Source organism: Sturnus vulgaris, chromosome 7 (assembly GCF_052056855.1).
Source record: "Sturnus vulgaris isolate bStuVul1 chromosome 7, bStuVul1.hap1, whole genome shotgun sequence".
NCBI lineage: Eukaryota > Metazoa > Chordata > Aves > Passeriformes > Sturnidae > Sturnus > Sturnus vulgaris.
The window spans coordinates 4,260,406-4,288,305 of record NC_142249.1 but is presented as its reverse complement, the minus strand read 5'-3'; the positions used below and the strand labels follow the sequence as shown (position 1 = coordinate 4,288,305).

Here is a 27,900-nt window from a genome sequence, read left to right as displayed (position 1 = left end):
GAAACGCTGTGCCCGTGGATCGCTGTCGCCAGGTGACACCCTAGTCCTGGGAACACTGAGCCCCAAGGGCCATCCTCACACCGAATCCTAGGGAGCACTGTGCCCGTGGGCCGCCATCCACAGAGGAGACCAAATCCTAGAAAACGCCGTGCACCTGGGCCACAATCCTCAGGGGATATTAAATCCTGGAAAACACCGTGTCCACAAGCCATTCTTTCCAGGGGCCACCAAATTCCCAAGGGGTCACCAAATCCTGGGAAATACCATGACTCTAAACCACCATCCTATGCACAAGTGACACGGAATCCTGGGAAACTTATCCGTGGGCCACCATCCTCAGGGAACATGGGTTGTGGGAAACACTGTGCCCATGGGCCACCATTCCAGAGCCTGACATTCTCGCTGGTGCCCCTTCAGGAAAAGCCAGCCTGTTCCCTCTCACTTTGCTTTTCCCCGAGTTAATGCTGGCCAAAGCTTTTGCTCTTCCCCAAAAACCAACTCCAGCTGCTGTGGTGACGCCCTGGCACAGGCTGGCCAGGGAAGCTGTGATTCCCCATCCCTGGAATCAAGCCCAGGATGGACAGGGCTTGGAGCACGCAACGGGTCTGGCAGACAGAGCTGTTAAGGAAACCCCAACGCATCCTTTGTGGATTGTTTGGTTGGGTTTTTCAAGCTGTTTGCAAATTCCAGGGAAAAATCCTTGAAATGCAACTTGACTGCTTCTTGCCAGAGGGCAGAGCAGAAGCCGCTAATGGTGTTACAAATGTGGCAGGTCAGCAGAGCTGATGTCGCTGTGATGGGAAACGTGTGAAACGTTTGGTTATGACCTTTCCAGGCCCAGTAACTTAACAGTGCTTTTAAATGAGGTTACTGCATGTGTTCCAAGCCTAAAAGCTCGGAGATGTTGGTCAAGCACCCGAAGCAGTGTGCGGAGGGAATTGAGACAACTTGATGTGCAGGTATTGGGAACAGACGTAGCCCAGGCTCCCTCCTGCGGGGATCTGCGGGCAGACACAGTGCCGGCATCCCGTCTGTGCCTTATCCCGCCTGCTCCTCAACCAGGCTGTCCCTTATCCCGCCTGCTTCCTAACTCGGCTCTCCCCTATCCCGCCTGCTCCTCAACCAGGCTGCTCCCGGTCTCCCCTAGTCCCTAACCCGGGCTAGTCCCTATCCCGCTTGCTTCCTAAGCCGGTGGTTCTCAGTCCTCCGCGTTGTCCCCCGTCCCCGCTGTCCTTGTCCCCGCTGTTCCCGTTCCCGCTCCCGCCAGAGCCCACACGGGCCGTGGGCGTGGCCTCCTGTGAGGGGCGGGACTAGGGGGCGTGGCCTTGCAGCGCCTTCGTCACATCGGGGCACCGCCTCTCCGCCTGACGTCATCACCTGGCGCCGCCGCCCTCAGCCCGGCACCGCCATGTCCTTGTGGGTGTCCCGGCTTGGCCGGGCCGCGGCCGCGCGGGGCCAGCGGGGGAGCTCCGGGCTGGGCAGCGTCTCGCTGGCCTCCGTCCTGCCCGGGGTGAGTGGGCTGCGCTCCATCCTGCTGGGGGTGAGCGGGCTAGGGCTGCCGGCTGGGCTCCGTCCTGCCCAGGGTGAGCGGGGAAGGCTGGGTAGGACTCTGTCCAGAGCTCTGTCCTGCCAGGGGTGGGTGAGCTGAGACAACCTGGGGCCGGGGATGCCTTTCCCCGCGGCTGGGCTGTCCCTTGGGAAGGGATATCCCCAGCAGGGATCTAGGAAAGGTGGCGAAATGCGAGGCAGACTGGAGCAAATGCGGGAGAGTGGCGTGCAACGGCCTTCGGTTGTGGCTGTGGTCAGTGGTGCTGCGGGGAAAGGAATGTTCAGTAGAAATGAACGCCCCTGTGTATAAGGCAGGTCACTGCACCGCTCAGAGTGAGGTTTGTACAGTGTTTAGCCGGGTCCGTGGCAGGCCCTGAGCAGGGCTCAGAGAGGCCCTGCCTTCAGCCCCACAGTCCAGGGGGTCCTTCTTGCCACCTCTCAGAGATCGTGGAATAGTTAAGGCTGAAAAAGACATCCAAGGTTACCAAGTCCAGACTTTTGCCCACTAAGCCATATTGAAATAAAGGTGTAACTCTCCTAAGAGTGGGTTTAGTGTTATAATGTGCCCAAAACTGCACGAAATACAAGCAAAAGTTGAATGTGAGGTCTGTCTTGGGAACTCTGGGTGTGTTGTGTGTCTGGCTTTCAGACTGAAAATCGTTTCATGCTTTCTGTCCTCTCAGCTTTAATTTCATGAAGAGCTTCCCAAGCTAACCACTGCTGTAGTTGCTAAGCTGAAATGACAGTGCTAAGGTTGCTGAGTAAAAATTCCTTGTATTAGATGTGTAAGCGTGTGTCCTGTGTGCATGTCTGAAAAAGCTGTGTTTTCAGCTAAAAACCCCTCCAAATCTGCTGATTTCCATGTGTTTTCCTCCAGGCAAGAATCCACACCAGCCCTGAGCAGAGCCTGCAGTATGGGTGGCTGGCCTATGTCTTGGGGGAAAGGACCAGCAAGAAGTTCACAGAGCACAGCAAAGTCTTCACTGTAGAGGGCAATCTGTCCTCTGGGAAGGGCAAGCTGGCCCAGCAATTAGCAGAAAAGCTGGGTATGTCTCATTCAGACTGTTTCCCTGGGAGCTGACAGAGTCTGATGGGGACTCTTGTGCAGAGGGAGTTCTGAGCAGCAGTTCTGAATTGGGACATGCTGGAGGGAGTGGGGAGGGTTTGTGGGTGATGTTGGTGAAGTTTGGGATGGGTATTTATTGTTAGTGAAGCTTCAGTTCTAGCAGTCGGTGTGCAGACTGTGCTCCTGGAGAGCTTGAATTTTCCACGTGGATGTGCTTGGAGAACAGCTCAGCTCTCCCTGGGCAATGGCAGTGCTCAGAGATTGGACTCATTGCCCAGAGGGGTCAGGGCTGTTTGGGAACAGGAGCAGCTGTGTGTGTGTTCAGTAGCTGAGGAGGTGTTTGCTGCAAATGAGCACAGCTTATTTCTGCTGTGGGATGCTTCTCTTTGTCAGGAATGAAGCACTTTCCTGAGGCAGACATCCACTACCAGAACAGAATCTCGGGGGATGGGCAGCTGCTGCCTGAGAAGTTCAATGGTTTCTGTAACCTGGAGAAGTTCTACACGGACCCCAGGTCTCCTGACGGACACTCGTACCGCATGCAGTCCTGGATCTTTGGGAACCGTGTCCTGCAGTACGCTGATGCCTTGGAGCACCTGCTCAGCACAGGTTGGGGAGTCATGGAATGCTTGGGGCTGGAAGGGACCTTGCAGCTTCTTTTGTTCCAACCTGGAGCCTGTTCTCCCTTGCAGGTCAAGGCGTGGTGCTGGAGCGCTCTCCCTACAGTGACTTTGTGTTCCTGGATGCCATGTTAAAGCAGGGATATGTCCACAGGAGATGTGAGTTTCTGCCAGCAAAAGGGAGCTGTTTTGCCATAATCTTTCTGAAGTCTGGTAGTTTACTTTCAAAAAGAAACAACAAAAAAAGAATTCCTGCTTGGAAGGAGGGATTCCTTTAAATATTCTATATTCATGTGTTACTGGGTGGAGCCAGTCTGGTCTTAGTGGCAGTGAGAGGACAAAAAATAAAGGGTACGAATTGAAATGCAAAATGTTTGATTTTTAAGGAAAAGCCCTTTTTCACTGTGAAGGGAGTCAAACCCTGGAGCAAATCACCTGAGATCTTCCCCCTGGATATACTCACAATGTTGTGGGTGGAGTTCTCAGCAGGGTGGTTGAACCAGGTGATTTGGGGATGTTCCTCCCTACCTGAGTCCTTTGGTTTGGGGTTATGTGCACTGAACAAATCTGTTTTTGTAGCTGCTCCTGAGGTGGAGATAACTGTTTTCTTGACTGCCTCCTGGTTTTGCTGTTGGATTTAAGAGGTGTGTATTTGTTTTTTACCACCTCCTGTAAGTTGCTGGGTGACTTGGAGAGCTGGTTATAATGATCTGTGTGTCTTCCTGCTCTGCATTGCTGAGGCAGCAAAGCCCAGCAGCTCACATTTTAATACAAAATCCCAATTTGGATTGTACTGCAATCCTTAGGGAACAAACATCTTCATCAGAGCTACTGCTGCTTACTGTCTCTAAATGATGGAGGAAAAGCTGAGTTTCCTCTAAACATGAGTCAGGAATAAAGTCCCTCTTTGATGTAATTGGATTTAGATTCTTAGATCTTGATGCATGGAACTTCTCTGGAGATAGAGTAGGCCTTTCCTCAAACAGAATTCAGGAAGTTTACAGAATAAGCTAAACTTGCACTATGAGCCCAAAAGAAGAGACTGCAAATACAGAGGTGGAAATGTGATTTATTTGTGTTTTACACAGGCCTTGATCACTACAAAGAAATCAAGGAGATCAGCATTTCTGAGTTGCTGCCACCTCACTTGGTCATTTATGTAGATATGCCTGTCTCAGAGGTGCAGAAGAGGATTCAAGAGAAAGGCAAGGTAATTTGACCTCTGATTATTGCCCATTTATCTCTTACCTTTATTATTACTTGTCTCTCACAACTGCTGCCTGCTAACGTCTGCTGTAATCATGCCTTGTGTGGCAGTCCTGGGGGGTTTGCTGCTGAATTCTGCTTCTGAGGAGGTGCTTGTCCTCTGAAGTGTGAGATCTGGGTAGTGGTGGTGACTCTCTGGGTATTCTGGTATGCTTGCTTTAAAAAAAAGCAATAATCAGCTTTGTTTTTGTTACTGCATCAATATGTTGTCATTTGTGGAATGAGAAATTGTTTTAAGAGCAGGTCAATTTTATACCAGGCTTTGTAGCTGCTACTTCAGGAGGGGTGGACAGGCGATGTGCTGCTTGTAATGCACTTAGAGACATTTCTTACTCCTGAGTGGCAGGAACCCAGCTGGGCTCCCTGGCTCCTGCTTCCCAGTTGACTGCTTCCTCACACCTGTGCTGGGGTTCATGTGTCAGTCACCTGGCATCAGCAGGTTCACTGAACTCCCTGAAATCCAGCAAATCACTGCTGCATGACTGTGTTATTGAACTCGTCTTGGCTCAGGAAAGCTGTAGGGTGCTTTTGGGGAATGACTAATCTGAGTAGGGTTTGTAATTTGTTTTTTTTTTCTCCCTTTGTTCGATATCTAGATGTGTGCATGTAACTGCAGATCTGTTATGAGGAATAAAAGATGTTTTTCTTGCCTTGTTCAAAGGCTGTGGGAAATGCAGTTTAACTCTGGAAAACCTGATAGATTAAAAGACAGCTTTGATTTATTAGAAAAAACTTCTCAGTTAAGAAGTTCTTGTATTGGGGGAGCTTCTGAGTTCTTAGCCCTTGTGAGCATGAAAATCAGTGGCATTTTTGAAACCTTTAGACAGAAATTGCTGACATAGCAAATTGTGACTTTTTGTGGCAGTGCTGAACTCTGTAGGGCTTGTTTGGGGAACACATGGTAGATCAGAGAAATTCCTGGTATTTTGCAAGCGTGGCATTGAAAGTACACTTTGTGGAAAGCAAGCTGGTTAACAGCAGGGACGATATCCATTAAATTTCACAGGAGTTTGGAGTGGGTGTTTGCCCATGCACTTGTCTGAAACTGTGGAAAATTTGGCTTCTTTATGGAGAAGGTGGACTCAGTCTTCTCCTGTTTTCCTGTTACAGCTGCCTGGAATGTGGAGTTAGCAGAGATTAATCAGTCTTGGAAAGCTGACGGCTGCTTTAGGTATTTCATGGCACATAAGGAATTCCAAACAATCTAAATGCCTTAATTCTTTGAAACTTCCACTGATGGGCATGTGGTTCATTTGGGTGTTTGACTGCTTATTCCAGAGTGAGGCCTTTGAGTCTATGCCAATGGGAAAATAAAGGAAGTTAATTCAACAACTTTTTCTGTTTGTTTGTAGCCGTATGAGAAAAAGGTGTCTCCTTCCTATCTCCAGAGCATTGAGGATGCTTACAAGAGGACCTTCCTACCAGAGATCAGGTTAGCAAAGCAAAATGTTTTGCCTCTTAGGTCTTTGAGGAAAAATGTGTGCAAACCTTAAAATCTCTGCCAACATCAACAAATCGTGCAAAAATCCTCTTTGTGCTACAGGATACACTATTGTGCCCTAATGAAGGGGTGTTGCATTCACAGCATAAGAACTGTCTGAGTGTAGTTGCCTCTGCCATCCCGGCAGCCTGATGCCAGCATTGCAGGATTAAAATGGGCTCAGGAGTGATGTGCAGAATGCCACAGCTATGGCTCTGTGTGTTTGCATGATCTGAGGAGAGAGACATGCAATACAAGCTTTTCTTTGGCCTTTTCGGAAAGCTTTAGGGCTTTTCTCTCCTCAGAAAGTCCTTTCAGTTGTCACAGAATCCCAGAATGGTTTGGGTTGGAGGGACCTTAAAGCCCATCCAGTGCCACCCCTGCCATGGGCAGGGACACCTTCCACTGTCCCAGGCTGCTCCAAGCCTCATCCAGCTGGCCTTGGACATTTCCAGGGATCCAGGGGCAGCCACAGCTTCTCTGGGCACGCTGTGCCAGGGCCTGCCCACCCTCACAGGGAAGGATTCCTTCCCAAAATCCCATCCATCCCTGCTCTCTGGCAATGGGAAGCCATTCCCTGTGTCTGGTCTCTCTCTGGGCTCCCCTGGCTTCCTCTATCTGGGAAGCAAAAGCCCAATTAAACCCTATAAACCTGGGATGAAACCGAGCTTGCCAGCTCTCCCAATTCTTACAAAAGAGCTCTAGGAAAATGAACATCTTCCTAAAAATCTAAAAGCAGAATTACGGTCCCTTATAATTCCGGGAGGGAAACTCTCAGCGTATCAGATGAATTAAGTACGTAAGTTCTGGTGTGTGCAGGAGGCTGATTGAAATCAGAGTAGATTCCCAGGTGTTTTGTAGCCTGCGTGTGCCCCCTTGGTGCTTGCTTCATCTCCCCAGGTGGATCAGTGTGATGGCCCTGCCAGCTACTCAAGTGGATAACTCGATATCGAGCTTGTCACTCATGGAGGCAGGGGTTGTGTGTGTCAGGGATGGCCAGCAGCCTCCCGGTATGTCCCCACAGCCAGTACATGGCTCCTGGAAGGGAATGGTAAGCCTTGGGAATGTCATCCCCCTGAGGGCAAACTGCTGCTTGTTCTCTGCATCACATCCAGCCCGCATACATCTCGTGGTGGTCAGTCAGGCTAAATCCTGAATCCTGCTGGGATTTCACCTCTTGGCTCTCCCTATGTACCTGATCAGTGCCCCTGTCAGGCCAACCCACTCTGCTCAGCAGCCTGGCAGCAGATGGGCTCCTGTCACAACCTGTCACACTGGTCTGGGTCTCTGTCCCCTGGCTCCGAGGGGCTGGCAGTGTGTGAATCCAGCTCTGTGCCCCTCAGGGTTGCTCCCATCAGGGATAGATGCAGAAGCCACAGCTGCCTTTAACTGTTTCTTTGTTGGCAGTGGTGCAGGGAGCTGTGTTCACGCCTGGCTGTTACCTTTGAGTCTGCCTAGTTTGATTCCCTGACTCCTGGGGATGCCCAAAATCTGGTCCAAACAGGCTAGCTAAAAGGAGTTGGTACAGACTGCTAAGCAAACTCCTGCATGCTTTCCATGTTGAAGTTTGTTTGCTTGTTCCTTGAAAAGCAGTTTGTTACTGGGCAAAACTGTTACCTTGTGCTGTTTAACTGGAGCAGCCTGATGCTGCCTAAAGTAGTTTATAGTGGATTTTTGCTTTAAAAGTGATGCTTTCTTTCTAGTTGACTTATTGTGGATGTCTTTAATGTTTTTATTGGTAGTGATTTGTGAGCTGGGTGCTGTGGCAGATACTGCCTGGTGATTTGGAATGGACAGTGTTTGGATTCTGTTTGATTTATCTCTTTTCCTGGAGCAGAGTCTTAAGATTGATCGTGTTCTTTCATATCCAACACTGCTTCCACTCAGCAGCTGTTTTCTCTTAAGGAAAGCTCAGGTAATCTGCAGAGTCATTCAGCAGCTGTTTTCTCTTAATGAAGCCCTGATAATCTGCAGAGTCAAATCAAGAGATGGGATCAAGTGATTTGATTGGCGTCCTTAATGCAATTGCTGGTGTCAGGTTCTGCTGAAGGCTAACCTCTCCCTTGGTCTGACATTGAGGAGAATCTCTTATTCCAGGTGCCTGCCCCATTCCTGGAAATGTCCAAGGCCAGGTTCTGCAGAGCTTGGAGCAACCTGGGATAGAGGAAGGTGTCCCTGCCCGTGGCAGGAGGTGAACAGGATGAGCTTTAAGCTCCTATCCCACCCAAACCCTCTTGGATTCTAGGAATTTTTCTCCATGCTCCTGAACTTAACTGTGTGATGTTTGATACAATGTCCACATTGGGCAGCTATTCCAGGGCCTTCCAGGTTTTCCAGCTGCCAACAGCTGTTGCTGAATGTGGCTGAACGTGTGTGTAGTACAATAGGTTCATGTAGGAACTCCTGTTGTGGCTCTGCTCTGCAAGTGCCTTTTTTTCTGAAGGCTGCTGGCTGATGAAGCAAACAATCTTGTAACCAGAAAACATTACCTTTTAAAAATCATTTTGCATTTACAGATCCTGCTGCCTGCATTTGTATTTATTCTGCTAGCTTAACCTGAGTAAATCTACTGAAGTTCTGGGTTAGACCAAAAATTTCACTTATTTGGGCAGGCAGCTGTAATAGGGGCAAGTATCCACATTAATTAAATGAGAACAAATTCATATGTGTGGTTTTTAAATGTTTTTTTTCAACTGAAGTTATGTAGATATCCAAGCCATTTGCCCTTTAAAAGCAACTTTCCACCAGCAAAAAAAGCAGCTCACAGGTGCAACAGGAATTCTATTGCAACAGCTGGAAGCAGTCTAAAAAATTGCAATGATTCTGGTTTGGTGTTTGTGCCTTTTAACTTAATTTCTGTCCCGTTTTGCTGGGGGAGGATGGGTAGAACACTTTTATCAGGGGAGTTCAATTTCTGTGTTCTTTGCAGCGAGAGCAGTGAAGTTCTGCAGTACTCAGCAACTGCAGCTGAGGATGTGGATAAGGTAAGTTTTACTTTTCTGGGGGTGAGTTTAATAGATTTCCCTTACTTCAGTGAACTTCCTCGTGGAGGGTTATTAGCGGGATGACAGAAGTCTTTTGCTTCACCATCATTAATTTTTCTCTCTAGCTGCTGTTCCCTGAGGAACAAGGTTTTTGAGACTCTGGACAGGTTTTTGGGTCCATTTCAGTTCTAGGGATAGATCTCTGTTAATAACAGTAATGTGATGTTAACTGCATGATAATAATCCTGTATGGAAACTTGCCAAGGAATCATCCCCACTTGGGAGGAGGGAGAGGAGAATTGCCTAAGGGCAGTGTCTCCAAGGGCTTTTTGGATCTTCATCCTAATGAGGTGAAATCTCTACCCCACTTAGACACAGCCCAAACTCCCTCTCCTCCTATGTTATGTGTGATCTTGGCAGAGAGTTGAGTTACATATATATGTATATATATATATGCATGCAGTAGCTTGTACCTCATTAAGCTTATTAGCATATTCAGAGCATGCATTTTAATATTTAAAGGACCCTTAATTAGACTAAAATTACTTTTTTGCCCGAGGTGTCCTTCCAAGTTCTGGTTATATGAGTGTATGAAGCAGAAAATATTGATAAGGCCTTCCCTGCTCCTTAAATTAACACTCCATACCCCCCATAGGTGCACTGCTATGTGTCTCTGGGCCTTTTGGTTCCCTCTGTAACAGGGTTATGTGCCACATTCTGGGTCCTCTGCTGTTGTGGGTAGATTTCTGGATGCTCCTGCACTTGATAATAAAGGTTATCATTAATAGCCAGTAGACCTGTGGGGCATTGTGGGTTTATACCCCTAAAAAGGGGCTGGTGGCTTCAGTGTGACAGCAGATAAAAATAGAAAAAATATACAAAAAATCAGGCTGAGATGAACGAAAAAGCTGAGCTTGTGGTATGCATATAGAGAATCTAGAGCAATTAGGGTTTTTTTCTGCACAACAACATAGAAGCATGGATAGGAGTTGAGAGCCATGGTGTTTCAAGATGGGTACTTGGTGAATTAAAGGAAAGTTGGGATGGGGGTTAAATGCCTGTTTTTCCCCTGCCCTTTTCTCTGGACACATCTCCAAGTGGTCAGAATAAAGGAGGTTATTTCCTCAATAGATCTTTTTGTAGTAAACCCCATTGCTAGAGATTTGATTTTAATCCTTTAAATCGGGGTTTAAAGTCAATCTAAAGCTCTTATTGTTCAAGAGGCGACTCTGCCAAGGTCAGCAATCTTGTCATTGCTCTAAATAGGGTCATCAGATGCACCAGAGGAGTCCTTAATTTGCTTGGACAAATCTGGGCTAGGGGAAGGATTATCATTTGGAAGTTAAAGTATAATGCCACAGAATGATTAAGAGTGGAAAAGACCCTGTAGTATTATCCAGCTCATGATGTTGTCATTGTCAGATGTTGGTGGTAGATACTGGTACATGGAAGAATTCAGTTGTTTTTTTCCCATTTTCTATTCTGATTCAATTTCCCTTTGGGATGACACGGCAGAAATTTGGAAAGAAGGGTTGGCAGGAGGGCTTTGGCTTGTAAGGTGTGTGTTTGCACAGGTGTGTCCTCTTGACAGGCAGCAGTGTTCATTAGCCCACTCCAATCTGTTTGCTTGGAGATTTGGGAGCTGAATTTTTTCATGCCTTACAGTTTAATAACTTTTAGTTTGCTCAGAGCACACATACACAGCTTAGAAATGATTTTTTTACGTGTCCTAAAAAGGTCAGTTGGGGCTTCCTGTTGTAATTAACTTTGGTTGTGGTGGCTGAAGGGGTAATGAGTGCTGAAATGAGCTTCATTAGGATGTTTCACGCTTGCATAGCACGAGGGTAAAACTGGGAATACAAAGTTAGCTGTATGTTTAATTTCTTTTAAGCCTTGGATGTTTGCTGCTAATTCCTGGGGGATGCTAGGGCATCCTTGTAAATTAAGAAGTTGTTCTTCTGTCCTGGTTGGGAAACTGATGCCATTGTTAAGGAGCTGCTGGGAGAGATCTTCTGACATCATGATAACAGTGAGCAAAACTAATTTGGATACAGATTCTTCCCCTGTAGCACATTATGAGCTGTATTGTAGCAACTCCGTGATTAGTGCTGTTATCAGGTGCAGAAAGTTTCCAAAGCTTTGCAGTGGACTGGAGAAGGAACTGCTTTTGTTCAGCTTGTCAATTAAATAATTGAAAGAAATAATGACTGTTTGAACTAACTTACCTTACACCTTTACTCCTCTCATCTTGGAGTTATGTTGCAGCAGTTTGCCTCTAAAGTGTTTATTCAGTGATGTCCAAACCACTGTTTCTCACCATGAAAACATAATTCCGGTAAGAGTGGATCTTTATAGTCGAGGCTACTTTGTATTAGCACTCGGTTATCATTTTTTAAGTGGTAATGGCTGGAAATTAGTGTTTGCAGGGAATAATTGCAGTGGATTGAATGTAAAGAATACAAGGATTTTTCGTTTAGCATTCTGTCACTTCATTGCTGACATGTGCTCACCTGTCAGTGGGTTGACAATGTGCCATCAGGAATTTGGTCGTGACCTCAGCTTTATCCTTTCCCTATGGAAAAGGTCTCTGGAGAGGGATGTTTGGAGCTGTAACAATCCACTCCTTCCCAGGTTGCTCCAAGGTGCTGTCTCCACCTCATCAGGCACCTGAAGTGCATCCTTCTGACACCAGGGCAGGTTTCCCTCAGCTCCAGGCAGCCAGGTGTGATAAGCAATTACCTCCTGGAGCAGCAGAGATCTGTTTTCTGGTGGAGGCAGGCTGTAAATAAAACCCAGGGTTAATAAGTTTAGGGATGCTGAAGGAATGATTTGCTGAGCTGGCATTGCTTGTTTGAAGGGTTCTGAGCTGTGAGCGTTACCTTTCCTTTCATGCATGGGTGGGTGCTGATGGCTGCTGAAATCCTGAGCCCTTGGACTCATGGCCGCAGCTCCTGCAGGGCCTGAGTTTTCCAGCCTGAAATGTGCCTTTAAAGTTTCTGTGCTGTGAACCACACTGTGCTGAGGCAGATGCCACACCTGCTGCCCTGCCTGTCTCAGAGAATGTGTTACCGAGCCTCTCTGGGCATAAAACCGACCAAGCTCTGTTTTTGTAACAAAAAGGCAATTTAGAGTTTTTTCCATTTCCTCTTAATTCTCTGTCAGGGTGAGGTTGTACCTTCTTTGCTTTTCAGCTGCAGTGGCAGGTTAAGCTTAAGTCTTGGATCAGGTAAGAATATGGCAACAAGGCACCTCTCAGCCAGTTTATTCCCTGCCATTTAAAGCTGAAAGCATAGGAGGTTAGGAGATCTGCCACGTGTGTGCTCAGTGCTCCCCAGGGCCACATCTTTCAGAAATAGGACTGGGAGATGATCATGTTATCTCTAGACATTTGCCTTGTTACTACAGCTTTAGCAGTGAAGCATTTCTCATTTGTTTAATAACCTATTTTGATTATTTCATTGGCTCAAACCACCCCTCAGTGAACTTTCTTTTCTGATTCCAGATAATTGAAGACATCGAGTACCTGAAGTTTGACAAGGGGCCATGGGTGGAGCAAGATGATGTTTCTTTCCATCACCTGAGACTTCAGTAAGTGTGATGTCATCCAGCCAGTGAGCAATTCTTGGCATCAAATCCCAGGGAAAATGGTCAAAACCATGAGTTTTTAAAGGTGGGGCTGTATTTTGTAATATTGGTGCTTGGCATTGGAAGGTGGTGTGGCATATTTGCTGCTGATTGATGAGACTAGAGGCTCCAGACAAATTTAAGAGTGGTTTTTGTCAAAGATCCTTGTCTGCCCAGTTGGAAGAGATCAGACTCAGACAGTGGAAAGTGACTTGTTGGAATAGAATTTAACTTCATTTTATTAATTCTTTGCAAGTGCACTATGTTTAATTTGTCAGTTCTCTTTATATAAAATACAAAGATATATAGCTAAAGAATATAGCTGTACTTGTAAGGCTGTAAATACCAGAAGTGAGACAGGGTTCCCATTTTGCTGCAACTTCAGATTGAATGTGCAGATGGAAATTTCAGTTTAGTTGCATTTTAAAAACAAAATTTAAGAGTTACATTATTTTCACTATTTTCTGGTTGTCTCACAGGTTAATAGAAACACAGAATTTTAAATTGACTATCTGCCCCTAAATTTGTGTCTTTGTTACAGGCATTGGAGTAGCAAGTTAAACTTTTTTTTTTACAGACTTGTGATATTTCTTGCATTTTACTTTTCTGTGCTGTTACTTCAAATACCTCCTATAATGCTCCTATTGTATGGTTATTCTATCGAGGAGTGATAGAAGAGCAGTGGTGGGTGATGTCTGAGAAGAACAAGTCATGATTTGGGTACATTTTATGCATCAAAGATGAGGTTGCTTTTTGTAGTAATTGGAGGATAACATCTGGTGACTTAGGCCCTAAAAAATTATCACAGTCAGACTTCCTTTGAAAGAGGAAAGAAGTTGCTTGTTTTCCTGTAGTTCCACACTAGTGCAGGTATTGGGAAAGGTTTATTAATTGTGCTGAGTAGGAGGGAGTTGAAGGAAGCCTTGTAATTACAGCAGTGTGTAAAGATACTGTATGAAAATTCTGTTTCACGGTTTTAGAAGAGAATAAATTGCTTTAAGGATTCAGTATATCATTGAACCCTGGAGGAGAGTGAGAGAGTCTCCTGCACAAGGCTCTTGTCACTGTAGGTAATATGAAATAATTTCTTCTTTTGGCAAAAACATGGCGCTGTTTGAAGATCCCAGAAAGCAATAAACTGCTTATTTAAACCACAGAATCATGAAATATACTGCATGTAAGAGACTCACATTGAACATCGAGCCCAGCTCCTGGGGTTTGCCTTTGAATTTTTCTTTGTGCCAGGCTGTCAGGGCATCGATAAAGGGGTGACAGCACATCCTGTGCCCATCTTGAGCTCATGCCTTGAGTGAGGGAATCCTGGGCAATGTCTGGGGCAACTTGAGAAGAGCTTCTTTGTAAAAATGTGTGTGTTTGGACATGGTCTTTCCCTATGGTAACTCCAGAAACGCAGGGAGCCTGCTGCAGGCTGGCCATGTTGGAATTGCATGCTGAATTCAATGCCCCAGCCCAGGTGTGAGTTCCTGAACCTTAAGCTGATGCTTTTCTCACTTTTTCCAATGCCCAAGAAGCAAAGAGCCTGTGGTCCGCACAGGTGTGCAGGTGTTCCGTGCCTGCGTGAGTTTGGAGTTTGTCCTTTGGAAAGCGGTTTTCCCGCAGGTGCCTGGTGTGTGCTTGTGTGCTGGCACATGCTGCCCTCTCCTGGGTGTTCCTGGCAGGCTCCAGCAGCTCTTCAGGACCCTTAGGGCTGGAAAAGCCCTCTGAGATGATGGAGCTCACCGTTCGCTCAGCACTGCCAAGCCCACCACCAAGGTGCCACACGCGCATGGCTCTGGAACACTTGCAGGGACAGTGATTGTGCCACTGCCTGTTCCAATGCCTGAGCACCCTTCCTGTGAGGCAATTTCTCCTCGTACCCAATCCAAGTTTTGCTCTGCTTGGTTTTCCACCTGCAGTTGCTTTCTTTGCTGACCTACCAGCTCTCGGGGCTGTGTCAGCCCTGCTATTCCCTTCCACACTCAGCTTGTACTGGGGGAGCGGGATGGGTGAGCAGGGCTGAGGAGAACTTCATTGCACACCTGTGGGGTCTCATGCATGGAAACCCCAGCAGGGCCTCTGAGTGATGACTGAAAATTAGCCATCTAATCACACCTGTGAGCCGCACCCATGGGCAATCAGCTGCATAATGATCCCTTTTATCTCCCTGCCTGTCCTTAAGTGCTCTCCCTTGCCCTGACAGCCTGGTTGTGGGATCTGGTAAATGGTGAAAAAGGATTGCCTTTTGGCTTGGAAGCTGGAGGGGTCTTCCAGAGGATGTTCTTCTTATCTTCCCTTCCTCTCCAACAGAAACCATTCTGGCTTTTTAAGTGTCTCAGGGAGCTCCTCTGCTGCCACTGCACTGTCTCAGGCATGTTTTTATCTGGGCCCTTCCCGGTGACATTTGTATGTCCACACGTACTGCAAAATTAATCACATTTGGGATGGAGAGCTGCAGGCTGTGTAACCTTACCTGTCTTACTTGGTCAGCTCAAGGGGGGCACTTGCTGTGCTTGTTGCATCAGACAGCTGCACAGCTAAATCTGGTCTGTCCCTGCAGCTCCTTCAGAACCTGGGAGGGAGGGACAGAGACCCTGCAGCTCTGCTTTGCAGCGTAACTTTGCTTAGCAAAGGGAAGAAGTGTCCCTGTTTTAATGTCTCATTGCAAACAGCAGGACTAGAGGGGCTGGCAAGAGATATCTTGGACCTGGCTTTGGAACGTCTGTCGTGGAGACTCCAAAAACCTCATGAACTGTTAACTGTAAAACTTCTGGTACTGTGTTTTAGTATCTTGCTTCTCTCATCATCAGAAAATCATAGACTCCCAGAAAGATTTGGGTGGAAGGGACCTTAAAGCCCATCTCATCACACTCTGCCTGCCATGGCAGGGGCATCTTCCACTATCCCAGGTTGCTCCAAGCCCTGTCCACCCCATCTCTTTGCTGCAATTGAAATGCTTATTTTGTGATTTCCTCTTTGCAGTGTCTTGGCTAGCTTTGAAAAGCTGTTGTTGCACCTTCTCCCCTTTTCTTGCAGAACATTTTGGAAAATGTTTTTTGATGGTGAATGTTTGCTCACCAAGGCAGGGGCTGAGCCTCACTTTGGCCATGCCATACGTGTTCTGCCTGGCCAAATGAGGGAATCTGACTCCCTTTGGCAGAAGGAGGAATATTCATTTCATCTATCAACACGGAACTTATCTGAAATTGTTTTGTGGTGTTGGCTTTTAGGCCAGTGAATGCTTTTAGGTCTCTCTTGTCACTTGAGTTTTTGTGACTATGCCAACATTGGGTGTTAAGAAATTGCAGCCCAGGCTATGCAAACTCAGGTTTTTTTGTTGGGTTGCCTGGTTTGTTTATTTTTTTCTAACTAGTCTCCTTCCCTTACCCCACTTTGCACCCTTGGAAAGGTTCATCAGACTGAAGATGGTGGTGTGTGTCCTGCTGTGAGCTGCCTGTGAGGGAAGCAGGAATTCCTCTTCTAAAAAGAAGCAGGAATGTGTTAGTCCCCATCCTTCTGCTTGTGCAGTTGTGCTGGATAAAGTGTATGAATTAATGTGTAACAGGTGTTTTTGGAGAAGAGATGAGTTTTCCATTTCTGTAGGGTACTTCCATGTGGGATTCCTGTGGAAGAAGCATAGTTAAGAAGGTTATGTGAGCTAAAATTTGATGTTCCTCAAGTCTTGGGCGCAGACAGTCACTTACATGCTCTCAGTTCCTTTCCAAATATGACCTAATCTGGAAGGTAAAGGTGCTGTATGCCTAGAGCTCCTTCAGGAGATTCTGATAAAGTGTCAGAAAAGAATAAATAGTGCTAATTTTCTGCTGGGGGAGAGAGAAAAAACAGAAGAAACATAAAAGGTGCCTATAAATGCTTCCTGCTGAGCAGGGAATTAGTCCTGGTAAGTGGCTATGGTTATGTGGTCAGGCATTGTTTTGGCAGGTGTCTTCGGGTGTGCTTTTGCTTAGTATTCCAAATTATCTCTGAAGGTGCAGAGAACACGGCGGAGCCATTGGTAACTTTCATTGTTTTCTTGTGCAAAGAAGTTTTGGGAGCAGCAGGTTTGTCATTTGGCCCTTAACTAAAATTAATTGTGCCTGGGAGTTGTCCTCTCCAAATGGCCACTTGGCTGAGATTCAGGAAGGAATGGATTCACTGCAGAGTGGGTGACCACAAAACCTGATTTCCTTGTGTAATGTTAGCTTTATATGTGCCTGGACTCCCTTTTGTGCCTTCCAGCATGTGAAATACACATTTAATATTGTTGAAGTTAAATAATGTTGCGATTTATAGGAAGCATCTAAACTTCGACTGGATTTCCTTACAAATCTGTCTGTAGTGGGGTAATTTACAGTGTGAATATCAGGGTATGTCAGCAAACCAGTTCACTTGTTGGAACTCTTCATTGCTGGGAGGAAAGGTCCCAAAATTTATGTTTTGGGGGTAAAAATAATTGAAGATTATGAACTTGGTTCAGGGCATGTGCTTGATATGCATGTCGGTATTTGTTGAGAAATGGAATTGACTGAAAACAACCCAATATGCAGAGTTTCTGGTGTTGAATTTAGGGTTTGGTCAGTGCTGACTGGGAGAGGATGTGTTTTTGCCAGCCACGTACAGGTGGCACTGTCGGCCTGTGGACAGCCCCAGGCAGCCAGAGGCTTTCTAGCAGTTTCTCAGGCATTTTAAATTCGGGATATCTGAAGTGCTGGTACTGTGCAGAGTGGATTGGTGGTGGATCCTGAGATCCATCACTGGAGCTGCAGCAGCTTCCTCCATGTAGGATGCTGCATCCCAGGCAGGATGCTGGAGGTGCTGCCTCCTTCCAGACCCTCTCACTGTCTCAGTGCTGGTCCATATAGGATGGGAATTTAGCAAGGTGGTGTGTGGCATTTAGTAAAACCACTGGCTTTTACACTGCATTTATAGAAAGCACACAAGCCAGAGGGGATTTATGGAGAAGAGTTCCAGGAATGATGGAACATTTCCAAGGAGGAAGAACCTGGGAGGGGAAATGGAGGAGCAGGAAGTTGGAGTAGGAGCAGACTGCAGGCAAGGATGAGGGGCAATACATCATAGATTTGTGAGGAGAAGGATAAATGTTTGCAAAACATCCCAAACCTCTGGAAGCTTTATTGAACAGAAAAGTATTCTTTAATCATAGAATGATGATTATGAATCCTGGAATGGTTTAGGTTAAAGCCCACGCAGTCCCAACCCCTGCTGTTGGCAGGGACACCTTCCACTGGATCACATTGCTCCATCCAAGCTGCATCCAGCTTGGCTCGGAACATTTCCAGAGATGGGGAAGCCACAACTTCTGTGGGTACAACACCTGGCTGTTGTCGGGGCAGGGTGTGAACTGAGTGTTCCTTTTCCCCTCAGTGTGCAGGACAAGTCTGCAGTGCTGGATTGTGTGTCCATCCCACGCTTCATCCCTGAGATCACCATCGGCGGCTCCCAGTTCGACAAGATCTACTATGAGTACCGGGCGGTGAGTGCCTCTGGGGACAGCCGAGGGACACAGCCAGGGTGCTCCTGGCCGCTGGGGACAGCCGGGGAACACGCGCAGGGTGCTCCTGGCCGCTGGGGACAGCCGGGAGACATGGCCAGGGTGCTCCTCACCATTGCAGACAGCCAGGGGAGGTGGCCAGGGTGCTCTTCACTGCTGGGGACACCCTGCCCGCCCCTCCTCCTGCCCATTGCTAGTAGGAACTTCTTCATTTTGCCCAAATCCCCACCTTTTTTGAAGTCCAGCTTCCCCTCGAGAGGAATAATGAAGCAAATGGTTTGTTTTATAAGCTGATTTTCTTTTCCTTTTTTTTTTTTTTTTGATCTTTAGATGTGGACTAAAGGATAAATGGTTTTCATTTGTTTCTGTTTCTCATGCCCCGATGAGTCTGTGACCTCTGAAATCTAAAATAATCCCTTAAGTCAAACAAGAAAATTGGAAACCCATGGTGACTCCTTATCGAATGCTGAGGGAGGGGGTGTTTTTTTTTGAGGAGGAATGAATGCTGCCTCGCTTCCCCAAAGTGCTGTTGCTTTAAATAGAGTGTTTCTGCACGTGGGCATGCATCCAAAGCCTGTTGTGCCCAGCGCTCTCTCACACCTCATGCAGGCTCCCACACAGGGTTTTAATTAGCTCCTGCCTTGCTGCTTCTGGAGACAGCAGCTTCCAGTATCCCCGGAGCTCTGCCCTGGTGCTCCTCGGTGGGTCTCTGGCATGGGGGCCTCTCCCCCCACACAGGGCTTGCCTAAGGGCCAGGCATTGGAAAAGCTCCTTGGAGAAGTTGTGGAACTGATGATAATTAATACTGAATGGCCAAAGTTACAGGTGAGCCTCTTTTTCCAGCTGGGAAATCTTCTCTACCACTGCATCTTATTATTTTTCAAGCAATCCTGAAGACAAAGGGAGAAATATACAATATAAATTGTTAGAAACCATGATTTGCATAATCTAAGCACTATAATTTTTCTTTTCCTGTAGTATACAGTCTCTTACTGAGATTAAAATGTAAGCTACAGATTTATGGACTTGTTTGGAAACTGAACTACCAGTGTTTTCTTCTGGAATAGACAGAATATTCCACATAATTTGTTCCTCCTTGGCTGGCTGTGTAGAGGAGAGGCTCCTGGGCTCACACTGTTCTGCCTCATTTGAGATGTGACCTTTCCAGCTTGTCAAAGGGGTTAAAGCTAAAGGTTAAAGCAGCAGAAAGCATCTGAGGTTGTCTAATGGGTTTGAAAACTCCCTAGTCCAGCTGAGAAATTGCTCTCAGGATTTCCTCCTCCTTGCTGTCACATTCTTAAATCCAAAACTTGAAGCTCGGGTTCAGGATTTCTGGAGCCCTCCCCTCTGAGAGCTGCCTGTGCTGTGCAGCACAGATTTGGGCAGGATCTGCTGCCTGCCTTGTTTCTAGCACACAGCATCCATCTGCACTGCCAGTGCCTTTCTTCCCTGAGATGAGAGGGCTTTTTTTGGGCTGAGATGTCCCTTTGCAGTGGAACTGGGAATTACTGAGGCTGCCTGACACACAGCTAGGTGTGACCTCAGTGCTGTGTGCCGAGAGCCAGGGGTGAGACTTCTGAAAGCCTTTTTTCCTCTGCCTGTACAGCAGCACATTCCTCTTTGTGCTGGCAGGAATCTCAGAATGTCCTGGCTCATCCAGGAACTGGCTGCCAGGAGAAATTAGTGACCTGCCTTGCAGATGTAGCAGAGGGATGCTCAGGAGTTGGAATATGGGTACCTGGGAAGGAAAGCTGTGCTCTTGGATTGCTCTGCTCCATGCCAGTTAGTTGACAGCTGAAGCTGAGCAAATAAAAATATTGCCAAAGTATAATCTCCCCTTCTGCAGCCTTGTTTGTAGGCCCTGATTCAGGAAAGTGCTGTGGAAAGTGATAATGTCCTTTGGAAAAGGGAGGAATTGCTCGTTTCAGGAAGTATTCTGTTAAATTTAGGCTGCATTAATATTCTTTTTCTCTCTTCTGAGTGCTTGGATACTTGTCAGCCTTCAGTGGTGTGGGGGATATACAGGGATAGTGCACAATGCAAAAGATGCTGAGTTTTCCTGTTTTCCATCAGCCACTGGAAGGAGAAGCACAGAGCCAGCTCCACCTGCTGTTTTATGTTCTGAGGATTGCATGCTTTGTGCTGAAACTTTGAAGAACTGGATTGTTTTTTTTTTTTCCCCTTCCAACTTTGTTTAGCAAATGAAGGGCTGAATTTTTTTCTCAGGCAAGGCTCCTGTGCAGAGGTGATCCAGCAAGAGACCAAACCAGCACAGGCACAGAGAGCAGATGAGCTTCCAGACATCCAGATTCGGGCTGGGAGATTGTTGGGTCTATAAAGAGGGAATCACAGGCCCCTGACTTGTCCATGTCTCTGCAGGGATGGTCACAGCTGTGCTGCCACTTAGGCATTTGAAGATAAAGGGTTTAGGCTCACTTGTAAGTAAAGTTTAGACTGACTTGTAAGTAAAGGCTTAATTATGGGATAATTACAGAAGTTTAACTTTTCCTTGTGGGAAATGCATGCTTTTAAAGTTGGTGTAATGATGTTTACCACATAAATACAATGATTTGCGTAGGGGAATTTTTTCCCCCTGTAACTACTCCTAAATCCTTGATCTCTCCAATAGGCAGCAAACTGCTGTGCTTTTCAGAGCTCCATGCACACAATTCATGCTGCCTAATAATGGTGGTTTTCAGGGATTTACAAATTCCAGGCAGAAGCTGGGTTTTGTTCAAAATATTCATTAGAAGCCCGGAGGAGGAGGAGGGAGCACTCTTCAGAGTTCAAGATTTTAGTATGTATTCTTTTCCATGGAATAATGAGGTGGCCACATACAGTTCTGAATACTCGAAGCTCACTTTTTTTTTTTAATGTATATCCTCTAAATCTCTTCTGTAAGGGCTCTTTTCATGTGTGAGGAGGTGGCTTTCTGCAGCCTTCTTACACCATGAAGTCCTCTGGCAGGGTCCAGCACTTCTGCTCAGGGATTCAGAAACTTCTAAGGACGCTTCTCTGGCAAGGGAGAAGCAACCTTTCAGTCAGGTTCTGTAGATCAGAGATAAGCATGTTCATTCTTCAGGGAAGCAACATTATTTTAGGAACTGTCAGACTAGTAAAGTCTTGACTACCCTTCTTTTTTTTTTTTTTTTTCCCCTTAACAACTGCTGTATCTCTCTGCCTTTCTTCCAAGTGCACACAATCCCCAGGGATAATGCTCCAAACTCTGTGTGTTCGCCCTGCAAAGCTGGAGCACTTAGGCAGATGTGTTTGCAGTGAAGATGAAAACAAATGGCTCTGTTTAATGGAATCAGTGTACTTAAATAATGTGCTGATGTACTTCACACTCCTGCTGCATCTCCTGGAGTGGGGAAAAACGGCTTCTTTGGTGTGCTTTTCTGTGTACATAAAAGTGCAGCTGCTTGTTGGAATTCAGAGAATCAAAGAATCACAGAATGCTTTGAGTTGAAAGGGACCTTAAAGCTCGTCTCATTTCCACCCCCTGCCATGGGCAGCGACACCTTCCACTATCCCAGGCTGCTCCAAGCCCCAATGTCAACCTAGCCTGGGACACTTCCAGGGATCCAGGGGCAGCCACAGCTTCTCTGGGCACCCTGTGCCAGGGCCTGCCCACCCTCCCAGGGAACAATTCCTTCCCAATATTCCATCCATCCCTGCCCTCTGGCAGTGTGAGGCGATTCCTCCTTGTCCTGTGCCTGGAAAGGTAAGAGAAGGCTCTCATTTTATTTTCCTCCCTGTTTTCCTTGGTGGAGGATTGCTTTTGGAATACAGACATTCTGAGCATGAGGCAAGGAAAGCTTGAGCAGATCAAAGTCCTGTGAGGTGCAGTCCAGCTCCTTCCACAGCGCAGCTGCCTTGCCAAACTTCATCTTTTTGCCCTGCTCCTCATCCTCCTCCGTCCTGCCCTGGGACTTGGGAATGTGGGGCTGGCAGGGCCCTGCAGTCCTGTGTAGCAGCAAGCAGAGGAGAGGGGAATCCCACGCTTTTCCCAGGCTTTTCTTCACTCTTTTTCGTAAGGGTGCAGCCTTAGGGGGGGAAATCCTCCAATGTGTGCTGTGCCTCTAGGTTTGAGATAGTCGCAGGGCAGTAACTTTGAGGGGTGGAAGGTGAGCCTGCAGCACGAGTCAGCTCTGTTGCACAGCACAACACCGAGAGTGCTGGAAGAGCTTGTGTTTGCAGTGGGAAATCACAGCCAGCCCCAGAGGGAGGACATTAAGGGAAGACTCCCCAGGTTTGAGGGGCCCGAGAGCAGCCCTGGCCCTTCTTGGCAGCTGTGGGACTGGCAGGGCCCTTATTTCCCCATCTCTGCTGAGAGTGCAGGGAGCTCCTCACATAAAAATCTCCAGAATGAATACTTGAGCTTTCAGAAAGCCAGAGTTTGGATCAACAACAGGAACAACTCTTGCCTTTGAGGGAGCAGGATATCTTTCCTTCTCCATGTTTGCGATTGTTGCCATAGCTGCTGCCTTTGATAGAACCTTCTGTTTTTTCTCTCCTGCCATTTTTTTTCCTGGCTTGATGAAGGTTTCATTCTTTTTAGGATCAAGATCTCCTTTCCTAATTCTGTTTTAAAGGAGGTATTTGACATCTGTAATGCCCAGCCCTGTCTCTTCTTGAATCCAGGAAGGAATGAGAGCAGACACACAATAAATTAGAAAAGCCTTCATTTAAGGTTTTGTAGTTTTCTGTTTTATCTCTGCAAAAGTATTTTTAGCCCTTTCTAAAGTAACAAGATGTTGCCTGGCTAGGTATTATCAGTAAGACCAAAGGAAACCTGAGGAATAACAAAAACCTGGGAATGACGGTTGTTGCTCAAGGATACCTGGATCTGCTCCTCTTCCCACCTTCCCACTTCTCTGCTCTCACCAATCCTGTCCATATGGGGAGAGTATGAGAGCCCCTCTTTAGGAACAGGCAGCTTCTCCACCCTGCTCCCCCTGAAAAGTATCATGGACAGTTGGCAGGGATATCTATCCCAGAAATAGTAGGGAAGGAGCCTGACAGACCTTGAAACTGTCTCCAGTCCTGGGCTTGGTGGTTATGTCTGTTTTATTTTAGGTGATGGTCCCTGCTGTCCCAGGCACCGAGTACCTCTGTAAATCAAAAAGACAATCAAATCTCACTGGCATTAAAGCAATCAATTTTCAATTTATAGTCTGTCCCTGTGAAAGGAAACACTTTTTTTTTATGTGGGAGCACATCCCCCTTTCCCAAACCCCTCTCAATCCCATACCTGTGGAGGGATGTGATCCCCAGGGTAGATCTTTGTTAAATTAAAATTAATTGGAATATAATTTAATAGAGGGGTAACATCTCCATGGATCTTACACTGTGAAGTAGAGTCAGTTTGAGGTGTTTAACTGTGCTGTGTGGCTTGGATTAGTTCCTTGGCTTTTCCCTGCACTCTCTGGTGGATAACTCATCCTCTTATGGGCACTTCTCTTTCCAAAGGATTTTTATTGTCTGTTTTTCTAATGAATGAATGAAGGGAAAGACAGCAGCCACTGAACAATTCCAGCAAACTGGAATTGTTTTAGCCTCAGTTTGGTGAAACATTTGGGTGCTCTTGTGTTTTGGGCTGTGGTGGATGTTGACAGCATTGAGGGTTTTATTGGAGTGAGGGATGGCAGGAGTGAGGCTATGCCAGGCCTTGGGGAACTGAGCCATGCACACCTGAGATATTTGCTTGGGGGGAAAACAGCTCTCCTTCCCTGCTTCAACTGCTGCTCTAGGGCTCAGGATCAGTGGGGTTGGAGAGGATCACTGAGCCCAACTTAAACCCAGCAGTGCCAAGGCTACTACCAGCCCATGTCCCCAGGTGCCACATCCACATGACTTTTAAATCCCTTCAGGGATGGGGACTCCGGGGCAGTCTGTGCCAAGCTCTTTCTGTGAAGGATTTTTTCTCTAATACCCGATTCCAATGTCCCCTTATGCATCTTGAGGCTGTTTCCTCTTGTCACTTGGGAGGAGAGACCCGACCCCACCTGGCTACAGCCTCCTTTTGTGCAGCTGCAGAGAGGAACCAAAGGAGGAATAGTCAGGAGCCAGAACCTCCTAGAATCCTGCCAGTATCTGCAGCTCCATGTTCCTAGATTCTCTCAGATTTTAGCGTGTGTCTACAATACTGCTACCCCTTTGGAAGCAAGGATTTCTGTAAGCAGCAGTCATCTGCTCCCAGCAGTGATGGAAGGGGCTATTATTGTGGCTGTTCCAAACAGCCACTGAAGGATGAGGTCGGGATATTGATGAATGAGCCCGAGCTCCCAGAGTAATGACTCTGCTTTTAAGTGCTCTTTGATCAGTGCTGCTCCAAACAGACTATTTATAGAGCTCCTAGAGCTGTGGAGCCCAGCTATCAGCACAGAGCAGCGCAGCAATAGAAGGCAAGAACAGCAATTCTGGTTGTTCCCCAAAGGCTGGAAAACAAGGCAGGCTCCTCAACAACCTTTCCAGGTGGTTAGAGCTCTCCAGAGCTCTACCTGCTGCAGAATGATCCAGAGCAAGCTTCTTGTTGCTCCTCCACAGCCTCTGCCACTTTCTGGGGCTTTTCATCATGTTTATAGTTTTGACAGGCACTTCTGTGGCAGGTTCTTAATTTAACTGATGAGACGGTCTTGTTTTCGTCTCTTTTCCTAATGCTCTTTTAAAGTTGAGCAGTTTGATGCCTTTGAGCTGGCTCTACCTTTGGGTACAGCTCATTTCAGGAGTTTTGTGCTCTGTGTGGTGGATTTTATTCCTTCCCCCTGGAAATAATCCTTGCTGCCAACTTTTGGGCTCTGTGCAGTGTAATGCAGCAGGCCAAGTCTTCATTCTCACTCGATTTTCACGGGGTGGAAAAATCTGTTCCTTGGTGACCTGTCAGGAGCTCAGCCTTGCCTCTGCTGCTGCTGTGATGTGGGGGAGCTCTTGAGGCTGCCTAGTGGGATCTCTCGATCATAACATCACGGAATGTTGGGTTGGAAGGGACCTTAAAGCTCATCTCAGCCCCCCTGCCATGGGCAGAGACACCTTTCACTATTCCAGGGTGCTCCAGCCTGGCCTGGGATGCTTCTAGGGAACTTGTACTGCAAGAGAAGGTGAATATTCAGTCCCTCTGTTGTCTCAGCTGCTGGCAAGTCCCATAGAGCTTTTTGCTATCTCCTTTCCATCATATCTTGCAGCCAGGCTGCCCAGCCTAGAGAAACCCAGCAGCCTCAGGGCTGGTCTCTGATTCCTATCCCTGCCCTTGTGCTGGCCAAGAGCAGCCTGGGAATTTCAGTTGGGTGTACTTTGGAGCCCCAGCCTAACCAGAACCAGTACATCCTACCCCTTGCCCTGCATCCCCACACCTTCCCTGGTGCTTCTACCACTCCTGTTCCAAAGCATCCAGCTCCTTTACTGCAGTTACAGCAGGAAAACGTGGGATTTGAAGAGCACGCTTTGGGGAAGTGGTCTGTGTCACTTGTGCAGCTCAACATCAATTCCCATCCTCCTGCTTCCTAGGTAATATGGGATTTGTTTACTCTGCTTCCTTCTTTTTTTTTTTTTTTCCCCTCCCTTCTTTCTTTTTGGCTATTTTGAAAGCTTAGCTGTAACAAATCCCCAAACTCTCCTGCCTTTGCCAAGGCCCACTGTGAATGATGGAGTTATGGATGAATACTTATTATAACAGTTGCTTTGATGTCTTGCATGTCTTTAACCAAAGGCACACAGGGAATTTGTTTTGGACGATGAATTTGAATTCAGTTGGGGTTGATATTGTAGCTTTTTAAAGAGGGCAGATGTACCCAGAAACAAAACTGTAAACTGCTGTATTTTCCCAGAGATCTCCCGTTGCTTTAATAATCTACTTATCTGGGAATCTCTTCAAGTATCAAAGGGCCAATTATGTGCTGCCTGGAGAGGACCAGGGAGAGCTGTTTTTGTGTCACAGGCTGGTCACAGGAGGTCTCATGTCCTCCCTGGCTCACTGCTGGAAATCTTTGGGGCAGAGATAGTAATCATTTATTTTCATCTCCCATCTCCTCTTTGCTCAGTGGGGGGAACTCTCAACAGGACTGTGTGGTTTCTGCTGATGTTTAGACAAGACATTAATTGAAAAACCTCAGAAAAACTGATCACAAATGGTTTGTGACAAGGCAGAGTGGGGACTGTCTCGTGGAGGAGGTCAGGTCCTCTTGTCAGCTTGATTTTTAGGGAAAGAAGTGTCCTGTTTTTTGACATTCAAGTGAATATAAACACAACTCCCCTTCCTCCAAACAACAGGCTTCAGACTGTTTTATTAAATGGCTCATTTTTGTGGCCTGAGTACAGATTTTATCAAGACTGCATCTTGCTTCTCTCTGCAGGGGCAGCTCACCCCAACGAGATCCTCTTACATATTTTTTTGGAAAGGAAAAATCCTCAGGACAAGTCTGGGGTCTTGTGTGAAACCAGTGTTTGTGTATAGACAGACCAGATGATCTGTGCTTAATTATTTGGAGAGGCTGCCAGCAGATAGCTTATTTTTAAAGGAAGAGTTTTATTACAGCATCTTTGCTGGCTTCAGCCTTTCTCACCAAACTCATTGGCTTTTTTTTTTTTTTCTGCATTGCTTCTGGAGTCCAATATTGGAGCATAAAGGTGTTCTGTCCCATTTATTTTTCATTTCTGGAGGTAGCAATGGATGTTCTGGAGACGGATTCTGCTTTCAGAACCAGGGTCTCACCATCTCTAGCATTCCAGGTCATGGTCAGTACCTTCCAAAGGGTGCTGCTTAGGTCCCAGGCTACCCTTGAAATTTGGGTAAAGGCTTCAAAAATCTTTGGCTTTTTCCATCAAAAAGTGGTCCCTGGCTTTGCTGATGAAGGCAGGCAGATACTGCTTCTGCTTTAATGAAGTTAAGTTCAGCTCTTGAAGGCTAAATCTGCAGTTTCATTTGAACAGTTTAATTTAACGTGGTAATTAACTCAGTATCTCATGCATGAAGTATTTCATATATTTGATAATGTGTGTGCCTATTTTGGAATGAGATTCTGTTCCTCTCCTCCATGATACAGTTAGGAGAGCCATCTCACTCAGGCTGGGAGGAGCTGGATGAATCCAGGTGGAATGTGGTGCTGAGATCGTTGGCCTAGTTTCCTTACATATATTACGGTTTTTCTATCATGGTTTTGCAGTCCCTTCTTCAGCTGCACAGCTCAGTCTTTTCTGAGAGACTGATTTTTCTGTAAGTTTTATCATTACAATGTAAAAACAGTATTTCATGTTCTGTAGATCCCATGAGGCACTTCAGAACTTCCTGTGGGGAGTGCCCAGAGTTCTGACTGAGCTTTCTGCTTTCTTTAGCTCCCTGGCCGCAAGTACAGGCCTGGCTACAACGCTGATGTTGGGGACAAGTGGATCTGGCTGAAATGAAATCCATTCCTGCTTGGAGCCCTGGCCAGGATGGACCACAGCACCTCAGGGAAGAGGAGCCACGTTCAGTGTGCCTGTTCCACCTCACTTGTATGGCACCAAGGAAACACTGCATAAGTCATTTCCTATCCCCAGCAGAGGAAGGAAAACCACTTCATTCTGATTTATTTTTCCCTGAGAAACTCAGGGGTGTTGGATGGTCAGTGGGGGGGATAGCCAAGTGAGCTGGGGCAGGCTCAACATCAGAGCTGAACTTTCTCTTCCTCAAGACTGTGGCCAGTTATTATCCAGGATTACTGTTGTTCTGCTGATTCAAGAGAAATTAAACCTGTACCCTCTTGGCTCTCACAAAGTTAATTTCTTGCTCTGTCACGCGTGGTGTTTTATGAGGCTCATTAGAAGCA

The 27,900-nt window shown here is 46.7% G+C and overlaps 1 protein-coding gene across 2 annotated transcripts; it reads left to right on the top strand.

The window, feature by feature from the left end:
- The first annotated feature begins 1,334 nt into the window (after positions 1 to 1,334).
- NDUFA10 (NADH:ubiquinone oxidoreductase subunit A10) lies at positions 1,335 to 27,853 on the top strand. 2 transcript variants are annotated; one of them, XM_014889909.2, is made up of 10 exons: positions 1,335 to 1,510; positions 2,426 to 2,594; positions 3,008 to 3,223; positions 3,307 to 3,393; positions 4,323 to 4,444; positions 5,853 to 5,932; positions 8,910 to 8,964; positions 12,467 to 12,552; positions 17,971 to 18,079; positions 27,428 to 27,853. In XM_014889909.2, exons 1-10 carry the CDS (start codon positions 1,409 to 1,411, stop codon positions 27,494 to 27,496), a joined length of 1,095 nt encoding a protein of 364 aa, XP_014745395.1. In that variant the 5' UTR covers positions 1,335 to 1,408; the 3' UTR covers positions 27,497 to 27,853. The 2 variants fall into 2 exon arrangements, with proteins under 2 accessions (XP_014745395.1, XP_088023698.1); XM_088167572.1 differs by having other exon boundaries at positions 1,372 to 1,540.
- The last annotated feature ends 47 nt before the right edge of the window (positions 27,854 to 27,900 follow it).